The 20,353-nt window shown below is 38.1% G+C and overlaps 3 protein-coding genes across 3 annotated transcripts; 1 reads left to right on the top strand and 2 right to left on the bottom strand.

The window, feature by feature from the left end:
* Nucleotides 1-922: 922 nt before the first annotated feature.
* Nucleotides 923-7,833, bottom strand: LOC141841897 (eukaryotic translation initiation factor 5A-2). Its single transcript, XM_074730096.1, has 6 exons — nucleotides 7,737-7,833; nucleotides 7,456-7,601; nucleotides 2,188-2,310; nucleotides 2,058-2,114; nucleotides 1,906-1,980; nucleotides 923-1,272 (listed from the first exon to the last, which is right to left on the bottom strand). The coding sequence occupies exons 2-6, from the start codon at nucleotides 7,576-7,578 to the stop codon at nucleotides 1,171-1,173; spliced, it is 480 nt and encodes a 159-aa protein (XP_074586197.1). The 5' UTR covers nucleotides 7,579-7,601; nucleotides 7,737-7,833; the 3' UTR covers nucleotides 923-1,170.
* Nucleotides 7,834-8,311: 478 nt separating this feature from the next.
* On the top strand, nucleotides 8,312-11,301 carry LOC141840805 (cell division topological specificity factor homolog, chloroplastic). Its single transcript, XM_074728874.1, has 2 exons — nucleotides 8,312-8,465; nucleotides 10,527-11,301. Exons 1-2 carry the CDS (start codon nucleotides 8,373-8,375, stop codon nucleotides 11,121-11,123), a joined length of 690 nt encoding a protein of 229 aa, XP_074584975.1. The 5' UTR covers nucleotides 8,312-8,372; the 3' UTR covers nucleotides 11,124-11,301.
* Nucleotides 11,302-12,295: 994 nt separating this feature from the next.
* Nucleotides 12,296-20,215, bottom strand: LOC141841381 (uncharacterized). The gene is made up of 9 exons (XM_074729545.1): nucleotides 20,050-20,215; nucleotides 19,673-19,760; nucleotides 18,048-19,355; nucleotides 15,682-17,430; nucleotides 14,388-15,533; nucleotides 13,964-14,068; nucleotides 13,772-13,861; nucleotides 13,172-13,282; nucleotides 12,296-13,086 (listed from the first exon to the last, which is right to left on the bottom strand). Exons 2-9 carry the CDS (start codon nucleotides 19,745-19,747, stop codon nucleotides 12,565-12,567), a joined length of 5,106 nt encoding a protein of 1,701 aa, XP_074585646.1. The 5' UTR covers nucleotides 19,748-19,760; nucleotides 20,050-20,215; the 3' UTR covers nucleotides 12,296-12,564.
* Between the last annotated feature and the right edge of the window lie 138 nt (nucleotides 20,216-20,353).

Below are 20,353 nucleotides of genomic sequence, written 5' to 3'. Positions count from 1 at the left end.
TAAGTGTTAATTATTTAACATGTTCTTTTTCCTAAAAAAGTAACAAGCTCATTAATTCTCTTTATTGTCAAAAGGCTGCTCTGCAGGCCACTATTACCAAAGGAAGTTAGCCAAGGTATATTGGCTCAATGCTCATGCAGCCCTGGCCAGATAGTTTGCTTTCCTATTGATCCCTGGCACGCAAGTAATGAATATCTAGTCTTTAAGCATCCAATGAGCAAGTCCCCCCGTTGATTTGCGATCCTTGAAATGGTCCATTTTAATGCACTGGTTCCAAATATGCTATCCGTCAGGACGCGAAAGTGATGGAATCCCTTCAGTTCGGGCTGTTTCCATTCCTCTGATTTCCTAGCGAATAACAGCAATCAGTTCCTCGCATTCTGATTCAGATAACGTATATTGCAGTTACATGCGATCCACTCCTTCGTGGATTCTTGTCTGAAAAATTTGTCTAGCCAATCTTGGTAGCTCGTGTTTCTGACAGACCAGGGGCCTTCGCTCGCTGCTGTGAAAGCTGGTCCAGAGTACGGTTCGGAAGCAGGTTCTGCAACCAATTTCAGTCACCAAACCAACAACTGATTTATTCATCATTTCTTCACTGATGTTAATGGATAGCTCCTAAACTCTTCAATCAATCAACCAATTTCAGCTAAAAGTTGATATTTTTGCATCACCTAATTGCCGTCAGATACCATCCTTGCAAACATGACAGTCACCTCCGCAAACTATGAAAATACAGTCTATCTACTGGATCTAAATATTCCTTAACATATATATAATTCAGAAATTAAATTCTTCAAGCCTACTAATTGACGACCGATTTAGTCCCACCTATTATAAAGATAAATCTCAAAAATATAAATGGATCCTGACGGACGATCCAAACTCATGAATAATTCGAGCACCACATGCACACAAAACATCCATAACAATGTGAAACTATAACATTTTAAAGCGTTTACAACTATTAAAAAACAGCAACGCGATTTTAAAATATAGTGTAACATTATATGAAAAGGTTCTTATGCTTAACCATACAATCACGGAATCACCCCAAATAACACGTTATTGTCCAGGGACAAGTCTGATAAGCTGAACCAGTTAGGTCCTGTAGTTTCAAACAGTTCCTTCAAGAAAGAAGAAACGAGAATAGCTGGAGATGCAGATTAATTACTTGGGCCCGACATCCTTGAGTGCACAAATCTGCTCTTCGCCCATCGCAGACATGACAGTGACCACCAGGTCTTTCCCCTCAGCAAAACCATCTTTGATCTGTACCAACAAAAAAAAAAAGAGCTCGGAAATCAAATTTTCTATAAAAAAACTTGTTTATTGTTGTTACACATGTTATCAAGTCATCCAAATGAATAAGAAATAAGAATGATAAAGGCCAACATAGCAAAGAGAACAAATAATGAATCATAGCTAGAATGACTGATCTTTACATCAGTTGATGAAAGAGCCCAATGCAACAAAATGCTGTTGGGTCTTTGAAACAATTCAAATCATTTGGGTAATAACAAGTTTGATCCGTTTTACCAAAAAGGTCTATGGTTCAAGTCCGTATAGCCCTATAATTCTCATATAAGAAACCTAACGATGGATTAGCATCTCTAATCCCATTAACAAATATATTTCTCCTTTCAAAGCCTACTCCAAATAATTTTAAACTGACATGTCTTAATGATGATGTAACATTCCAATAACGAGTTGAAGTTTTTTCACTCTAAATAAATGTGAAACCAAAGTTTAATTCTAAACACTTATGAACAGAACATCAAAACCTTCATTCTCTAGATGTTAATAAATAGGTAAAAAAAAACAAAAGTTAATCAGTAGGGGAAAGTAAAATGGGATGCTAAAGCAGTTCATAAAGCAAACAGCAGACATATATCTGGCACTAACCTGAGTAAGCAGAGTTTCATCAGTTGGGAGTCTTAGGTCATCCTTTGTGCTTCCATTTTCAGTCAATAGACTCACCTATATGGGTATTAAAGGGGTGAGAGACAGACTAAGGCTCAAACAAAAATATGTAGGTTAATGAAATCAGATCATACAAATCCATCCTCAGATATATCAATAAGCTGATAGTCGGTACGAGTTACATGGGGAACCTGGACATCTCAGAAAAATTAGCATGATTGAAGCAAACAAATGTTCTGCCATGGAAACTGAAGCTTCACTTACATCACAGTTATGAGATGACGGCACAATATCTTCAAGCTTTTTAGCATTGAAAATATCAATGGCAACGAAGTGGCATTTTGCATGACCATGTTTTCCAGTTTTGGAGGTTGAAACCTCTACAACCTATCACAAAATTCCAAAGCCTCTGGGTTAATAACCAATTACGAAAGAAAAAAAAAGAAGATTGTAAAGAATAATCCATCTAGTTAATTGAATATAATATGATAGATAGCATAACACCCGATGACCATAACCATGAACTTTTACTGCATTTGCTAAGACAAACATACAACTAAAGTTATGATTAATGTAACAGGATCCTTAGTCTAATTCTCAATTTCATAGCATAGTTATAAAACCAGATCAGACCAGCCGTTCAACTGGAAAACACAGAAATGAGTCACTCATCCAATCAGTTTCCTTCACAGATCAGACATGTAAAGAAACCAATCAAAAACTGGTTCAACCATCCTTTTTTCGAAAATGGAAAAACTGGCCAAGTCTTTATCATCCATGTAAAAATGAGAGAAATACCCTTTTCTAATACTACAACACAAAAGGAATCTATGGCCTTCCATAAATTATAACTCAAACAAATTCATCTATTCCCTAACTCTGGTCAACCAAACACTCAACTCCTGGTTCATGTGTCCCGAGTCTCGACTCTACCTTCCTTGTCGCCGGATGCCAAAAACCAACTCCCAAAGCACTCCCACTCCTGCAGCTTACTGATCCCTCTGCTGGAACGCTGCTTGTTTTCCACCATGCTGCCAGCTGGTCTGCTGCTCCTCGTAGCAGCAGCCCCGAACCTCACCACTGGGACACCATCAGCTGGTCCACTGCTCTTCATAGTCTGGTCCATCGAACTTCTCTGCCAGAACACCACCACCCAAACACCATGTTGAAGCTGCTGGAGTGGCTTTTTATGTGAGTGCTGGAATGCCACTGAACTTATAGAATGTTTAGTATAATTGTGTGTTCAGGTTTAGACGTTGACACTTATGTGCTAAGATTGATGCAAAAACTCAAAAACAGATACTATTCCCTTAAACTAGTAGTTGTTGCAATTTGTCAGCCTAAACATGTGCCAGAATACTCATGAATATAACGATACTTTAGTCATTTCTTCTTCTCTTTTTATAGGCATCACCAATCTTAGTTTGCTTGCTAATATGGTCTAAGAAGGCCATTAGATCAATACCAACTATATGTCTTCGTCCTATAAAAGAAAAGAAAGGATCAATACCTTCTGATGAGGTAACATAAATGCTTGCACTTCATCATTTCGGTGCAACAATCACACCACTTTCACAAGCATCAATTAACTCATTTCCACTAACACCAACTGCATCACCACTATGCCCCATTTATTGCTTATACTCATATTCAGCTCGGGAAGCATGAAAAGTGATTAAACTTCTCAGCCATTTGGTATACCATCGCCATAACCTTCAAATTCAAACTAGACAGGTCCACCAAGAGCTTGTCTATGTTGCCGTATGTACATGATACTTGTTTAGCATTAGGTTCCTCTTTTATTGCATGATGAATTCTTAAGGGACTTTAAAGACATGAAAATATGTAAATATCCACCAATAAGATGTTGCTCAAGGTGTGTGCCACCATTGTCAAGTTCAATCATATCAGAATGTCAATACTACAAATGAAATCAATTCTCTAGCCAAGCTACGTGTCTCCATTTTATATATATATATATTTTTTGTTACACCAAATATCTATCTTTTCGAACCGATTAATCCTAGAGGTGATTGGCTCAGCCACACAGAAGTTTCCCAATGGACACCAAGGTAAATTCGGGAAGCGTAGATGGGTCTTGGCAAACAACCCAACATCACGAATGATTCAAGCACCGCGGGCATAGGAAGTGCTCTGCGTGGGAATCGAATCCTCATTGCATGGGAGTCCGTCCTACCGCTTACCATCGCACCAAGCTCTAGGGGGCAATCTATGTGTCTCCATGATGGATAATAAGATAGTTTTAGTGTCATTTGTCTAGCTATGCATTATTAAAAAAAATAATGATTTTAACCGAAGTGAAACCTTAAGTAAACATTCTTTTTTTTAAAATTGATAAAACTATCATGAGAAATAAAAAATAGAATTGCATAAAGTTCCCCTATTTAAATGCATCATAAAGCTCTACTTACTAATTCAAATTTCTCTCCATTTTGATAAAAAAGAAGAAACGCAAATTATCAAGTATAAACAAAATATCATGATACAAATTAAGTATTATCATCTCCTATTGACAATATAACATATATGCAAGAAAAATATAACAAGAAATCAATCATAAGAAGCATAGAGTACAAAAATACCTAACTGTATTTATAAACTGCAAAAATATTTTATATTTATTCACTTAGTAAAAATATTAATTAGTTGGTTAAATGAAGTACAAGGAGATCTGATTTTTAACAACTTATGAATTCCAATCTTAATGAACATCAATGTTCAAAAGTGGTAGGCAAATTCAAGATGGCATATAGTGGCAAAAGAGGTAGTAGGAAAAAAAAATAAAAGCAAGAGAAGCGACTGACATGAACAAAAAAACCTACAGGAAAACAACATTATGAGGGGATATGAAGTACCAAGCATACTGTAAAAAACACCAGTGAAAATACATTGGAAGATAATTAAATTCATTACTATTTTGATATTGGAAAAGAATACTATGTGTGTGTGTGTGTGTGTGTGTGTGTGTGAGTATTTATATATTATTATTCTATTTTAATTAATATATATTATAACAGTATATATATACAGTATAATTAAAACTTATCTTTTTTTTCACAGATTCTAATAATGCTGATCCTACAGATCTAATGCAATTGATAGTTAGATTCTTTGCCTATCAAATCTTAATTCCAATACCAATTTTGACAACTATGATAAGCACACTACAAGAAAGGCTCAAAAGTTCATAAGTTGATAGAGCAATGAAAAGAAAGACAATAAAAGAGCATTTAAAAATTTGTTTGTTAAAATAGAGTGGAACAGACAGAGAGAAAGACTTCCTTCCATTACAACTAGAATTCTTTCTATGTCGAGGAGCTATGAGATGATGTGAAAAAAGAAAAATATATTTTTTACTATCAAATCTGGTTCTAATACCATTCTGACAACTACAATATGTACATAACAGATGAGGCTGAAACCTTTGCAAGTTGATAAACCAATGAAAAGAAAAGACACTGAAAAAGCATTTAGAAATTTGGTGGCTGAATCCATTCTAGGTTGAAGAGATATAACCAGAGAGAGAGAGTTCCATTCATTACAAAAGAATCCATTCTAGGTTGAAGAGATATAACCAGTTACGAAGACAACAAAATAGCTCGTCTGCTTGGTGAACAAAGCAATTTATCGATGACCTTTAGTGTGTGAATTTTTTAAAGAATTAAAAATTGAAATATGGAAGTTGATATTAACTGTATAAGCAGAAAGGTTGTGTTAGTTAAGATACAATGCTGGTTATTGATATTTTCTTAAGTTTTGGAAGAAACAAAATGGCACTGAGAGAGGGCCACTCAGATGATATTGAAAAATTAATTATCAGGCAAGTCAGTGTGTGGCAAGATGCTAGCTCTTCTCATCCTGGAGAGGTTCAGATTTCTAGGTTGCCACCGGATGTCTGATTTTTATGATTATGCTTTTATATTTCCATTTTAATTCTTGTTTCAAGGAAACATAACCTCTTGTTAACGTTGATTGGTTGCATTTTGCTAAAGTTGATTGACAAACTACTTATCCTAAAATCTCAAGCTACTAGAAGGGACTGATTTATAAGTTTACATTTAAAATACTCCTCCCTTTGTGTGTGTGTGCAAAAATAACTTACTTGATTGGCCCAAACTAAATGAACTGATGATAAATTTCCTTTTTATATAAGTAGAATTTGAACCATATATCATGGTAAAGTTAATTGGCTAACCACTTATCTCAAAGGCTCAAGCTCTTAGAAAAAGGACCAATGTATATATTTAGATTCTTAATGTTCACCATCATGTGTGAGTGGGTATAGTTCACTTAATTGTCCCAAGCTCAAAAATCTGAATTGATGAGAATTTTTTTATTTGATTTGAACCTGAACCTTTTTTTCTGATACCATTCTAAAGATGATTATCTAGCACTTACCTATAAAAAGTCAAGCTGTTAAGAAAAAAGCCCTTAGCATATTTATATTGTTAATATTCTCCTTCATGTGTAGGTGGGTATACTTCACCTAATTTGCCCACACTCGTCATATGAATTGATGAGATAATTTTCTCAAGAAAGCTTTTGGGATAAGTGGTAATCCATTCAACTTTAACACTCTAATGTGATAGTTAATAAATATCTTAAACGATTTATATGCTAAAAAATCTTCAACATTTAATCTCTGTCTACATTTCTTTATACAAGTTAACAAGCTCTTTTTTGCATTCATTACTACAACTATTGGCTCTTTGAGACAAGTAAAAGGAACCTTTTCCCAATTTATAAAACACTCTAATTTTTTCTTGTGTCAAACTAAGATATATTTAAATGATTTTGCCTTTTTTTTCTTACCAGTTTCCTATCCCAACATATAGACCTTTCAGTCTTTTATATGGCACTGACCCTCGCCTAGTTTCGACAAGTCTCATTGCCAGAGATATTTGTCATTGACAATACTTTATATATTTGTTGTCATTGGTGGTTTGATCTTTCAAACATTACTCCTCCTCAATAAATTTGAGTGCATCTTCCCTAACCAACAGCATTCCTACAACCAATTGCCATAAGTAGCGTAACTTACAAAGTGGTATAGAAATCTTTGACGGCATAGCACACAATCTTCGCATGTAATTTGGAATTCATGACAGCCTAGTTTCAACAAGTTTTAGATGGCATGCAGACATTCATTCTATGAGAGATGTGGATTTGAGGATGGTAGATGAATGCTCGTGGCAACCCAAGCTTCAACAATCTTGAGTGAGCCTTAAGTCAAGATTTACTGCCATCTAGCTCACATAGACTACCACCCCTTTAGGGGTGATGTAGTCATGATTCTTGCACAAATTAGCAGGAGCATGCGTGACTCTTCAGCAATTTTGTGGTGTTTGTCTCATTTTTCTAGCCTCTAGCCCCACATCAAGCCGAACAAATAGCAAACAATAAAAGTTGCAGAAACAGCTCTCGATCTAATCCAATATCCCAACCGTCAAAAGTAGCATTTTTTCATGAAAAAATTATCAAAACAAGAAGAAATATCGAGTCGAGCATAACCTTGCATGCGCGCCCCTTAATGACGATATACCCATTCTTACGGATAGTTCCAGCCTGCTGAGGGTAGGTCTTGGAAGCCCCTGCGTCTGCCTTCGACTCAAAGTGGTGCTCCTCGTCCGACATGCTGCCCGATACCAAAATCCGATCTTCACCGCAGGAGAAGAAACGAACCCAACAGATCGAGTGACACATAACAGATACAAAACCTTAGATCCAGCAATCAACCAATCGAAAAAGAAAAACAGGAAGAAAATCGCAATCGCGGTGATTATGCTTCCTACCTGGTGCAGTTAACGGAGAGCCGTAGAGGCGGAAGCGGTGGTGGCGGAGGGCGGCCAGAGGCAGCGGAGATCAGTTAAATAGTCTCACGTCCGCCCGGATTTCAGCTGCAGCATAGGGTTTCCCTAATCCTCGCGTCGCGTCCGGGACGGATCCAGACGTCCGATGTCCGTCTTTGTTAAATGGACGGACGGATGGAGATGCGGCCGGACTCATCCTTCTCATCTTTCCGCGTACGTCTTGAAACAACACACAGGGTTTTCGTCCAATACGTAGCTTTTAGAGAATGGGAATTTGACCTAGGCGATACGTGGCACAGTGCCAATGGATGGCCATGTAGCAGAAGGATAGCCACAAGTTCTATCGCTCGGAAAATATCTCGTTGTTGGTTCAAACATTCGTTTCCCCACGAGCATCCTACAACTATTTTCTTCCTGTCTGCAGGAAAAAAATTTAATCGACCAAAAAGGGGAAAAATTAATCAAAAGACATCCACGTGGACGGCTGATAGAAGATCTAGTGGTTCTAGGGTAGCCGTACGATTGGGTCTGGGGGAAGTCATCGTTGCGCAGGAAAAGATACGGCGTCTCCATTCCCCCACCGGCGACACCGACCCGTTGCAGAACAAGGCAGGAACGATGGCCGTTACCGGAGACCTCAGTGTGTTTTTTGGGGCCTTTCCTTCGCATCACAACCACAGGCCCGTCATGTCTACCTTCCTTCGTTCCAAGGTTGGACTATTTGCCCCTTTTCTCCTCTCCTTAGTTTTACTTGTTGAAATGCTAGTCAAATAGGTAAATTGTACCCTTTTGAGTATGTAGGATTTGTTCTTTCTGGTTCTGGCGGCACTCCCACTCAGATTGAGTTGGTTAGATCTGAGCTCGCAGTTATTTTGCCCTTTTAGATCCGTTTGTTGAGGATATCTCGATTATTTATTTAGGGATTTTCCTGGAGTATAGTGGTCAAATCCCGAGTGGTGAGAACTAGATAGAGCGGATTTTGTGATTTTTCATCCATACAAGTGTTATCTCCTGAAGACATTTCTTATGCAGAACTCAATGGCTAGAAAATTTCTATGTATTATGCTTCTTTATTATTGACAAGTAGCATTTTATCATCTCATGTACGTTATATGAGGGTTTGCCGTTGGCAAATAATTATAAAACTTAGTAGAAGTCAGTAGTACACTTTTGCAATCTCATTTTGATTCCTAAGTTGGACTAAAGGAGGCAATGCTATTGTACTACTCGAGTTGGTTGAGTCGGTGTGCTGGTTGAGTTGAGAAATCAAGAAGTTTCGATACCATCGATTAAAATCTTAGGTTGTGACTATCGAGTCAGTGAAACTTTTCCTTCCGCTTGCCGACTGATGACATGAGATCCTCAATATGGGTGACTGGTTTCTACTTCCTTTCTCAACATCTTCCGCGGGACTCAACACACCTAACTTGATGGCTCGACTTCCTTTCCCGACTTCCTCCTCCATACTGAAACCAAAACCTACCTTACTCCTCAGCATTGAAATTGAAACCTTAGCTTCCCCCTCTTCTAGTCTCAGTTCACATGTCACGACTCTTTCTCCAACACTAGTCTAGTTACACTTTCTCATCTCCTACACTTCTTCATTTTCCTAGGACACTGGTGTTTTTCTTCCTCTCCTTTCTTTCTCACTGATATCGACACCCCTTTCTTCTCCTTTGGTATACTTTAGGTATTGATACTGGCTCCCACTTCTCTAATTCCTCTTCCTCCTATATTGACTCCCGCTTCTCCTCCTTTGACACACCTCCAACACTGCTACTCTTCCTCCTCCCTCTTCCTTCGACACACCTCCGGCACTGTCTCGAGCCAACCTGGGACCAAAACACTGGCTCTCAACATATCGAGTATCCTACTTTAATCTCACTTGAATTTCTTAGCTGGAGTTGAATAGTGGCTATATTTGAAGTGCTTAATGATCTTATACTAGGGAAAACCTATATCTACTAAATCTTGATTTCTTTGTAAATCATGTTCTTGATTTATCTAGAGAACTGCTTCACACAATTTCCTAGTGGGACAAGATCCATCTAGCTAATCATGAAAATTGCCAAAAACAGAAAATTAGGAAATTGGTTTGCTTTGGCTAGTGATTAGTGAAGTCTAAGACTGATCTTTATGTAACTTTATTATTGGAACAGAATTCACTTCTTTCTAGTCCCATTCCTATTTATTTCCTAAACAAAGTATTCTTAGTCATCACAGATGCAGTTTCATTCTTCGTAACTAGGTGTATTTCACATTGTATATGCCAAAACTTTGTAAAATTAGAATCTAGGAAGTTATTTAAGATTCGTGTGGCAATTTGTTTGCATTTGCTATTTTTGACATGGCTTGAAATATCATTCCTGTTAACCTGTGGTTTTCTCAATCGTGGTGTATAGAAAGATAAAGGGAAGGGACGGAAGGGAAAGGGAGTCAAAGGAGAGGGTAGTGGAAAATAATCTGTCCCATGTTACATTCTGATGATTTAAATGGGAGCACTGTGATTATGCATATTTAGCCGTCATCTCTTTTGTGTCTAGTAGATTATGAATATTAGTAGCAACATGAGGCTCTCTATTTGCGGGTTATAACTAGTTTGATCTTTTACTATTTTGAAACTCTATGGTAATCAGTAGGATTTATGATCTTTATGAGTGCAATCTTGGGGAGAGGGATTGAAATTTGGCAAAGAAAATGTATAATCTGCATACAAAGAATGAAATTTGCTGCCCATTCTCCTCTATAATTGATAATCACCCTCTGATGTAGGTACGGCTTGATCATTTCCGAAGTGGAGCTAGTGATCTCAAGGATGCATCCAAATTTCTGCAGATGAAACTGCCAGATATGAATTCCACGAACCGGAGCCATGTGTGCTTTGGGATGGGAGAAAACAAGCTTACACCAACAGTAAACCAAGATGCTGAAGTATTTCTTCTAAATGTTGTTAACATGAGCTTCTTTGACCGACTTAGTTTGGCCTGGAGGATGCTATTTCCAACCAAAGTACGAAAGAATTCCAATGCAAAAACTGCAAAGCAGAGGCTTAAGATGATACTATTCTCTGATAGGTGTGATATCAGCGATGAGGCAAAGCAAAAGATAATCAACAATATTATTGGCTCACTTTCCGAATTTGTTGAGATTGATTCCCTGGATAAGGTTCAACTCAATGTGTCCACAGACACAGATGTTGGTACGCTCTATTCAGTAACCATTCCGGTCCGACGTGTGCGGCCAGAGTACCAAGATTCTGAGGAGGATTACATTGGGAACATATCAAACATTGAGTACAAAGACACTGGCGAAGGATCAGGCAATATAGATGTAAAATTTAATTTCTTCCTGCCAAGTGAGACCAGTTGAAGAGGGTGAAGTGGATATCTGACAAATAAGTTTGTTGGGCAAGCAAGAAGAATTTCCTTTTTTGCTGCCACTTGGATCTTCTACATTCTGTAAATATTAGGATTTAAAATGTTGCTTGCAGGATCTTGTTGAAATTGTGTGCATTTAATTCCAATTTTTTTGCAGTTAGCAGATACAATTTGAATGTCGATCACTTTAAACGTTGAGTTGCATAGTGTACTTGCCTTTGCAAAAGAACCTTATTTTTGCGATGATTCGATCAATCTTAGACCCTGTGCTTAAACCTGGACCAGACTAGTTGATTCTTTCAATAGAGTGCATTCAGTCAAATTGGATTTTGGACGAGGGCTTGTGACCCCTCAACTAAATTTGGCCAAAACTCATTGGGGTAATTGGTTGATCATTATATTCTGAAGGTGCATATTATCAAACATTTTGAGCTGCCAAAATTGAAGCAGATGTTAATTTCTAAGTGAACTTGACTTACAAGTAACATAATAAATTGGCAGGTTAATATATAAAATATATTTTAATAACATTGTGATAATCAAACCACAATTAGTACATCAAACTAAGAGCTCCAGATAAAACCAGAAACAAAAATGACTTTATTAGTTTAAAGGAGAATCTAATATATCCACTCACTAGGAACTTAATCCTTCATAGGTGTGAGAGGATGAGGTTGAGGTTTAGTTTAATTTCACTTACAATGGCAACCAAACTAATTAGATGTGCTAAGATGTAGGTTCGATAATATGGTACTAACAAGTTGTAAAGGTGAAATTGCAAACACTTAAATTGTTTTGAGGTACATCTCAAACTGCATTATTAGTGATTAGAGAAGCGCAATAAAAGTTCTTAATGAGTTCAAGGTAGGTCAGTATGACATAATGTTAGCAGTATGGCCTTGAAGAAATCACCTTATTAAGTGTAACTATGGGTTATAAGCACTCTCCTGAGAAGTACTTACAAATAGATTCAGTTGTATGATCCTGATGCATCAACACTTGAGGACTTCATGATCACATGTGATATGTTTCCAATTGACTCTCACACAAACAGTTTGAATGAAAATGATAGATTTGCTGATCAGAATTGAAATTCCATTTTCTATAACTCAAATAGAAAGTTAAGCCATTTTGGCATGGAGCAGCCTCTATCTACCCAACATCTATCATACATTTAATCCTGTTGGTAAATACTGCATCTGTAATATACATCTGCGATTAAGCATTTAGTCATCGAGTAAACACAAAACAACGCGGATCTGTGATATACATGCTCTTTTCTGTGGTGAGCTGAAACTAAAATTTTAGGACCTGATTAGCATTTTGTAGTGGGAGAAATAAACTTGCTCAGAAGTGATGGCATCCTAAAATCCAATAATTTATTGGACTGTTTTGGTTATGTAATTGGATGTCAGGGCCTGGCCGGTGGCTCACTATTGGCTCTGACTCTCCGCAGAAAAGAATTCTTCAGCTCTGTCCAAGAAAGAGATTGGAAATCTCCAATGTAACATAAAAGTGGATGAAACTTCTGCTTTTGATAGATTGTGTTTTGAGATCCACTCATCGAAAGTCCTTGTTCCTCTGTAATCCCTTTGAACTTTTGATTTATTGATTTTGGGGTTGCTGCTTGGAAGACTTCTTCCTGGCAAAGTTTGTGAGATTTTACGGGTAGATCTGTGTTGAGTCTCACCCTGAGATCTCTTAGAATCAGAACCAATCTGATTACTATCAATTATGCCATTTGTCATTGAAACATTTGGCTGCAAAGAGTCGAGTTGGACAGAAAGTAATCTCTGCTTGCAAGACTTCAGCAAAAAAAGCAACATGTCGATACTCAGCTCTTGTAGCACAATATCTCTATTCTGATCACAACCATAACAAGCAGCCACAAGAGTACCAGCCAATATGGGAGTCAAGTCTGGGTCACTGAAGAAGACAAAGGGTAGATCGCAGATCTGTTTTGATTTGGCAAGTGAAGTTAGAGTTGCTTATAAGAAACATATAGAACCTTCAAGGGCAACAGTGTAGAAGAGTGCCTACCTTATGCAATATGGTTGGACTTTTTCCCCACCGAAGAACTGCTTGATTCTCGCAATGAAACAAAGAAAAGTAACCAAGAAGCAACAAGGATTCCAAGAGAAGTAGACCGACCTAAAAGATAACAAAATCCAAAATTAGAACACTAAAGAATACTCATATGAAGCGTTTAGAGCATTAATGTCACAGAACACTCTTCTCACGCATTAGGCACTAATGCAGATAAGTGAAAAAGCAGTTCACTATTTGATATATATCCAGAAACCCACTAATCTCAAATCCTAATACATTGTCTATCATTGTCATCCATGGATCAACACCAAAAACATCAGGACACTTTGGTCAAGGAAGAGTAATATGCCAAAGAAAATTTAATTCAGAAATGAACTTACACAAATATTGGTAAGCCCAAAAAAATTGAATTCAAACAATAGTTTGTAGAAGGGAGACCAGACACAAAAAATATATTATGTGGTATTAGAGAAAATGAGTAGCAATTTAGGTTGAATCTGTAAGCTTCCTTTTTCATGTGTTATTGTCACAGTTTCATTAGGAAGAGAAGATACAATGCTTAGCTGAGTGAGGAAAGGCTATGACACACACCTGATCATTTGCTGCTTTCCACTTGTTTGTGCAATGGGTCAAAAGAAAACTCATCAAGTGGAAGAATTCTACTTTAAGATCCGATCTAGCCTGTGTATAAATTTCAACATAAAGGGACAGTTGACATCAAAAGTATGCAACTAATCATGCCATTTAGGGGACATGAAAACAAAGTTGGTATAGAACACTTACGAGCATGCTCTGCAGAGTAGAAATATCTAAGTTTGCCATATTGTTCAAAACTTTCAATACACCAGTGGCTGCTTCTTCAAAGTTTGATGGAAGGATGTATGAACCCTACAAACAAATAAATAGTATCAAAGCATGAAGTCTATAATTTTTTAATGGATCATACCAACAATCACAAGGCTTTACCAGCTAGGTTATTCAACAAATGCAGAAACATAAATGGATGTTTCTTAAATAGCAACAAGAAAAAACAAGGATATTAGCACCACCTAGCAGACATATGTTTGCTTATATGCCACTTTTTGCTCCAAAGATAAAAATGTGATATGCAGAAATAGTGATATTTCACATTTAAGGAAAAAAAGAGTTTTCTTCCTAATCACCATGCAATTGCATAGCGAAAATACTATTAGTTTTGTAATATCACCTGATCCGAAGATATTTTGTTGTTTGCCTGCAGTAGCACAGCAGTTAAAAGTGATGGAAGACAAACGAGGCCAGTCTCAGAAATAGCAGAAAGAAGAAACATTAGAGGCTGTTTCAGAGTGAGTTTCTTAGTGCTTGCATGCCCATCAATTCCTTTTCTCAATGCAGAACCATCAACGAAGTTCTTCTCATCTTTATTCATGGATGACAATTTTTCATCTTCGACTACAAGATTTTGGATTTCATCTGATAAAACATTATCTCGTTTTTGCGATACAAATTCGACATTTTCCGTATAACATGAAGAGGAACCCTTTCCAGGTTCCACACCCAACTGCCTGGCTTCTGGTGTATTGGATAACAATTTTCCAGATGGAAGTAAAATCTGTACCTCAGATGCCGGAGCAGATCCATCTCTATGTAGTTCAATAAACTGGTTGGAAGATGGAAAATTTTTGCTATCTCCAGAATTGTTAATAGTGACAGAGGACTCTCCTGCAGCCATAGTTTCAGAGTCTTTTAACCTGTGGAGCTCACTGATTTCTGATGTCTTGGATGCACATGATTGCCAGTCAATGACTGAGGATGTTCCAGGACTTGATGTTAATACAGATAGAAGGGCCAAACTTAAGAGAAGTGATGATGGAAATGGAGATCCTTCCACCTGTGGTCTATCATAGAGGGCAAACAGATCACGAAGACGATGAATTACTTGGTAAGCTACTAAAAGCTCCATCAGGCCATCCTGCATTTGGAGTAGGTGATCATCAAAATGTATGTGGCCTATAATCATGGTAAAGATCCATAAAAAGCCATCCATGATTTCAGCAAGAAATTCCAAATTTTCATTGGATGCTTTGCTTGGTGGAAGGTTTGTGCTTCCGGAACTAGAAGATGCAGCAGCCTTGATATAATTCTCAAGTGATGCAGACAACATCGGAATTATGGGAGGCATAAGATTTTGTGCAAGGGAATAACTCCTATTTGCTGGAAGTGACAGCAACACTCGCAATAGTCGTACAAGGTGCAATGTCACTTGACATGCTTCTGGCTTTGAAGTGTGGGAAGCTGGTAATGCAGAAGATATGAAGTCAAGCAAACCAGCTAGACGGGCTGCGTGCAGTTCAGTTTCCTTTCCCTCAACAAACTGTTTGACATAGGAAACAAGCACAAAGACAACATGAGCCTCCTAAAAGTAATGCATAATTAAATTATCAATAGTTTGAGACAGAATGCACATTTTTATATTAAGAAAACATGACCCACTTGAGAAATCAAACAAGCATGAAACAAACCTTTATCACATCACTAACAGTCAGTCCTATGCTAGCAGCCCCTTCCTTTCTAGCCTGGCGAAGTCTTTGAAGGTCCTGAATCCACCTTCCAATTTTCGCTCTTGCAGCAGCCATTGATGTTCTATTACTAATTCCAGTATTTTCATAGCTAACAGGATGCTCAACAAAATCATGCTTAAGTGCCATAAGTCTCTGGCGCACTTTTTTAATTCTTCGCTTCAAAGAGTGCTGCTGTGTGGCATTTACTAGCTTGTCAACAGAATCTGAACTGAGTGTTCCCGCATTATCATCACTACTGGTCACCATCAATCTACTTAGACCCTCTTTATTCAAACGACGCTGTAAAGGAGAAGATTGCTCTCTAAAGTCCATTGAAGCTTTCTCGCGTATTTGCTCAAGGTAATACTTCCGACGTTGTTCACTTTCGCTAAGTCTTTCTGCCAACTTTTGGGCTAAGAGTTCTGCCTCTTCTTGTCTAGCTCTGACTCTAATTTCCTTTCTACGAAGTTGCTCAACAGCCTTGGCCTCTCTAGCTGCGCTTGATGCCTTGCGTTCCTCCTCCCTCCTAACTTGAGCTTCTTCCTTTTTCCGTTGTGTCTCAGCAAGGCGCTGCAACTTTTCAGCTTCAAGGAGTTTCCGGCGTTCCAATACAGCTTCTTCTCTTGCTATGTCTTCCTTTTGTTTTATTTTTATTACCTGTAGTTTTTCAGCTCGCCTCATTTCTGAGTCATGAAGCTTCTGACGCAGAATCAACTTTTTATTTTGTTCATTGAGTGAAGTAATAAAGCGAACCTCATTAACCTTGCTGCTCTCGTCACCAGCTTTCCTTACAACTTTTGCTAGATGTGCCCCATGGAGAAATTCACTACGTTGATGACGTGCAGACATAACTTCACGTAATTTTGAGTTCCGAACTGCTTGCCACTCACTGACACGGTTTAATTTCTCTGATGTTCGCTGCAGCTTCTGCACTCGTTCACTTTCTAGCTGATTCCTTATTCTCATTGCTCTTGCGTGCCTTTCTTCAGCTTCCCTTCTCAAATCCATGGCACTCTTTTTCTTTTTCTCAGGAGACATAAGTTTGGCATGTAACACTCGGGCACGGTCCATAACTTTTCTTCCCATGCCTGGTGAGTATGAGATTTTGGGATAACTATGCACTGGAGTTTTGAGGATATCTTCCCAATTTCGCTTTTCTTTCCAAGCATCCATGGACTTCCATTGAGCTCCATTGTGCTTCAGTTTGTCCTTATCTTTACCAAGGTCAGAAGTATGCTTTTGGACAATACATGCAGCCCTAGAAGACTTTTCTATCATATTTTCAGAAAATTCCCTATCCTTCTTAGGTGTCTGCTTTTGTACTTCTGAAATTTGTCCTGAAGGTTCTCTTTTGGATTTTCCAGATACAGAAAAAGGCAGGCTACTTAGCGGCAAATGTCCACTTTGTTCAGGTTGTCCTTTCCCTAGTTTATTTATGTCTTCATTCTGCTTAGTTAAATCAATGTTCGTCCTGCTATCTTTTAAGAAAACATTCTGCCTTTTGCTGTTTACACTCTGGTCTCTAGCATCAGATACTTCATCTACTACTGAGGAACAGCAAGCAAACTCCTGATTTGAGTTGGCAACACCAAAAGTTTTTGCATCTTTAGTTGTATCTTTAGCAGCTCTTTCAAGTCGAATTTTCCTAAAGGCTTCCAAAGAAGAAGATAAAATTTCTGCCCTCTGAGAGGAAGTTGTCATCCTCCGAACCTGCATGTTTCCATGAACTATGAAGTTATATCATTAATCCATAAGTAACTCATACAAGACACGACAGAGTGATTCATCATTCATGAAATGACAACCAATAATAACGTTCAAATTCAGTCATTCATATTCCATCTTTCAACATGATAAACAATGTAGCATATTTCTTGCGTGATAGTCAATATGGGTGGTGTCAAAAAAGTCTACATGGAACAATGAATATACCAAAGGTATGTTTCAAGTTAGCTTAAGTAACTATATGATGATTGTTTTAACATAAGAACAGATATCCATTAGTTGCAATATAGCTGTTAAGAACCTTTCTCAAGCAAAGCATAGTTTACACATGATAGAGTTAGGGCTGCCAAATTTTAATGAGAAAAAAGATAAAGTCTAACTTAGTTAAAACTCTCAAAATTTTCCAAGAGCTACTTCCTATAAAATGCTCTAAGAGACGTCAGTAAAACTCAATTTAAAACCCAATTCTTATGTTGCATGTTGTGTAATAAACTAGACTATCATTTGTTATTTGATATGGAATCTCTAATAATACGAAGTATAAATGAGAAGAATGTTTGGATGATCTCTGATCAGTCACAGGAAGGAGTAATTGTGCTTACCTCCCACGATAGTGCATGAGGCCGGCGATTATCTGCCTTTATTATAATTGGATTTCCATCTTTTGATGATTGGGAAGGGATCTTGGTGCTCTCAAAATGTTTCACTCTACATTTCAATGCTCTGAAATCAGATGTAGCTTCTTCTAGAACAAGAGCAGCCTCATCCATCTGCTCCATATCACACTCCAATTCACAGAGTAGGTAAAGTTCATCGACTGCTCTATTGAGATTTTCGAAGAGAAAGCACCAAAGCCTTTGCCTGAATCTTTCTTTACTCTCCCCTGCTTGACCATCAGCAAGATCAGCCCCAACCGTCAAGCCATCATGGAGCTCACACTGAATTTCAGCAGCAGCTGTAGCCGGAACACGTATAACAGCAGCTTCAGTATCACTCATCAAGTGTGTAATTCCATCTCCTAGATCAAAGATTGTGGCAGTATCAAAATTGGCATTTGGAAATTTGGAGGTGTCCAAGACCACATCTGTGGACTGAAGATGAGGTTCTCTGGTTATCATTTGAACAACTCCATGAACAGGTGATGCAGGAGAAACTCCTATTTTCATATCACTATAAACCAAGTCAGATGCTGTGTTTGCAGCATTATCAATTATTACACTCAGACTAGGAAGAGCTTCATTCTTATTGACAATCCCTACTTCCCTCTCTTCAGGAGAAATTTCCTTGACCTCTTTCCAAGTAAATTCAACATGTTCACCACTGATGTCCATTGCTAAATTTTCTGAAGAAAGTTGTTTGTGTGAAGATGGCAAAGTAACACTTTCCTGATTATAAGTATTGCAGGAGGACACATGTAATGCTGATTCATTCACCTTTTCAAAATTTGCATCTTCCTGCATGTTATAAGGACAATCACTACCACCAGCCTTGGTAGAAACACTTGTACTCTCACAATCAACTTGAAATTCCAAAGTAATGTCCTCAAGGTCACCCCACTTAATTTTCTGAAAATTTGCAGCTGTTTCCTTTGTGGACACTTCTTCAGTTGCTTTGGTGACAATTTCTGAATCTGTAACTTTAACCCTCAAACTTTCAGTCTCTTGGATAACAGAAAGTTCACTAATAAATTCATTATCATTACGATTTTTTGCTATGCGTGTAACATCACCAGTGACCTCATCCTTTGACACAACATAATCAAGTCCATCTATAGAATGTGAGAACTGTTGTTTGATGTCACGGTTCCCAGTCTTATCATGAATGGATAAATGATCAGGAGGTGTGAATGTGTGGACTAAAGAACTTCCAACAGCTTTCTGGACAGCAAGCTTTCTGCTTGTTCTATGTTTCTGTAAGAGGGAAAAAATTCAACTCTAAAATGTTGTCACCGATAATAAAGAACTAATGCATTCATCTGAAAGTTCACAAGCCTGCAAACAGGCAAAGGATGTTCATCCCTAACATATCTTAAACTTAAGCCATGTGAGGATTTCTCTTGCATTTATGTCCAAACATTGCAATGAGATACACAGATAAAATTGATTCCACGAACTATTATTTCTCTAAATTATTCTTCAGTCTCTTTTCAGTCAGAGAAGCCAAAAACAAGCTTTGGCGTAAGAAGAGACCAATTACAAAATGCTGAATAAAAGGATCTGCAACATACCTTCTTCACTTCTAACCATCCAGAATCCTTGTCATCGACTGCTTTGTTGGTCTCCATCGTCCAGCAATCGTTCATCCGTCACGCTGTACTGGTTTCAGTAAAAAGCAAGTAAATTACACGAAGTGCTCATCTCGATCATTGACACCCAAGAACGCGACAACAAACGAAACCAAGATCCCTCAAAGATCCTCGAATTCACGCCCGTACAATTTAAAATCTCCATAAACCCTAATTTTATCAACAGCGAGTTTAAAAGAACTACATATTCGCATCCAAAGCCATTCGCCAATCAAATTTCGAAACCGTGAACGGCAAAAGAGGGACGATCAAACAAGACGCCAAAAGTAGGGATTTTGCTATTTCACACGAAAACGTACCACCTCCGCCACCCATCTATTCAGTTGCGCCCACCCAGACCGAGTGGGCAGCTACTCTCCTACTACACGGAGACGGTCAAAGATTGAACTTTTTTTCTTGATGTCAGATTGGTAGGGTTTGAGGATGACAGCAGGCTTGGCTCGCAGCCCAGCAGACCCGACGATCGCGCCTCCGAATTCAGCGACGGCGGATAGCTGCGTTTATTACGCAGCAATCTGGCAGCGAGAGAGAGCACGGATCGGATGATAAAGTCTTTCGGAGCTTTTTCTGAAAACTGCCGCAAGTTCGATCCACGCCGTTCAA

This window comes from Curcuma longa, chromosome 11 (assembly GCF_044706935.1).
Source record: "Curcuma longa cultivar G26 ecotype Majalengka, Jawa Barat chromosome 11, ITB_CL_G26_1.1, whole genome shotgun sequence".
Classification (NCBI taxonomy): Eukaryota; Viridiplantae; Streptophyta; class Magnoliopsida; order Zingiberales; family Zingiberaceae; genus Curcuma; species Curcuma longa.
Note: the sequence above shows the minus strand (reverse complement) of the source record. Positions and strands in the feature narration are given on the sequence as shown.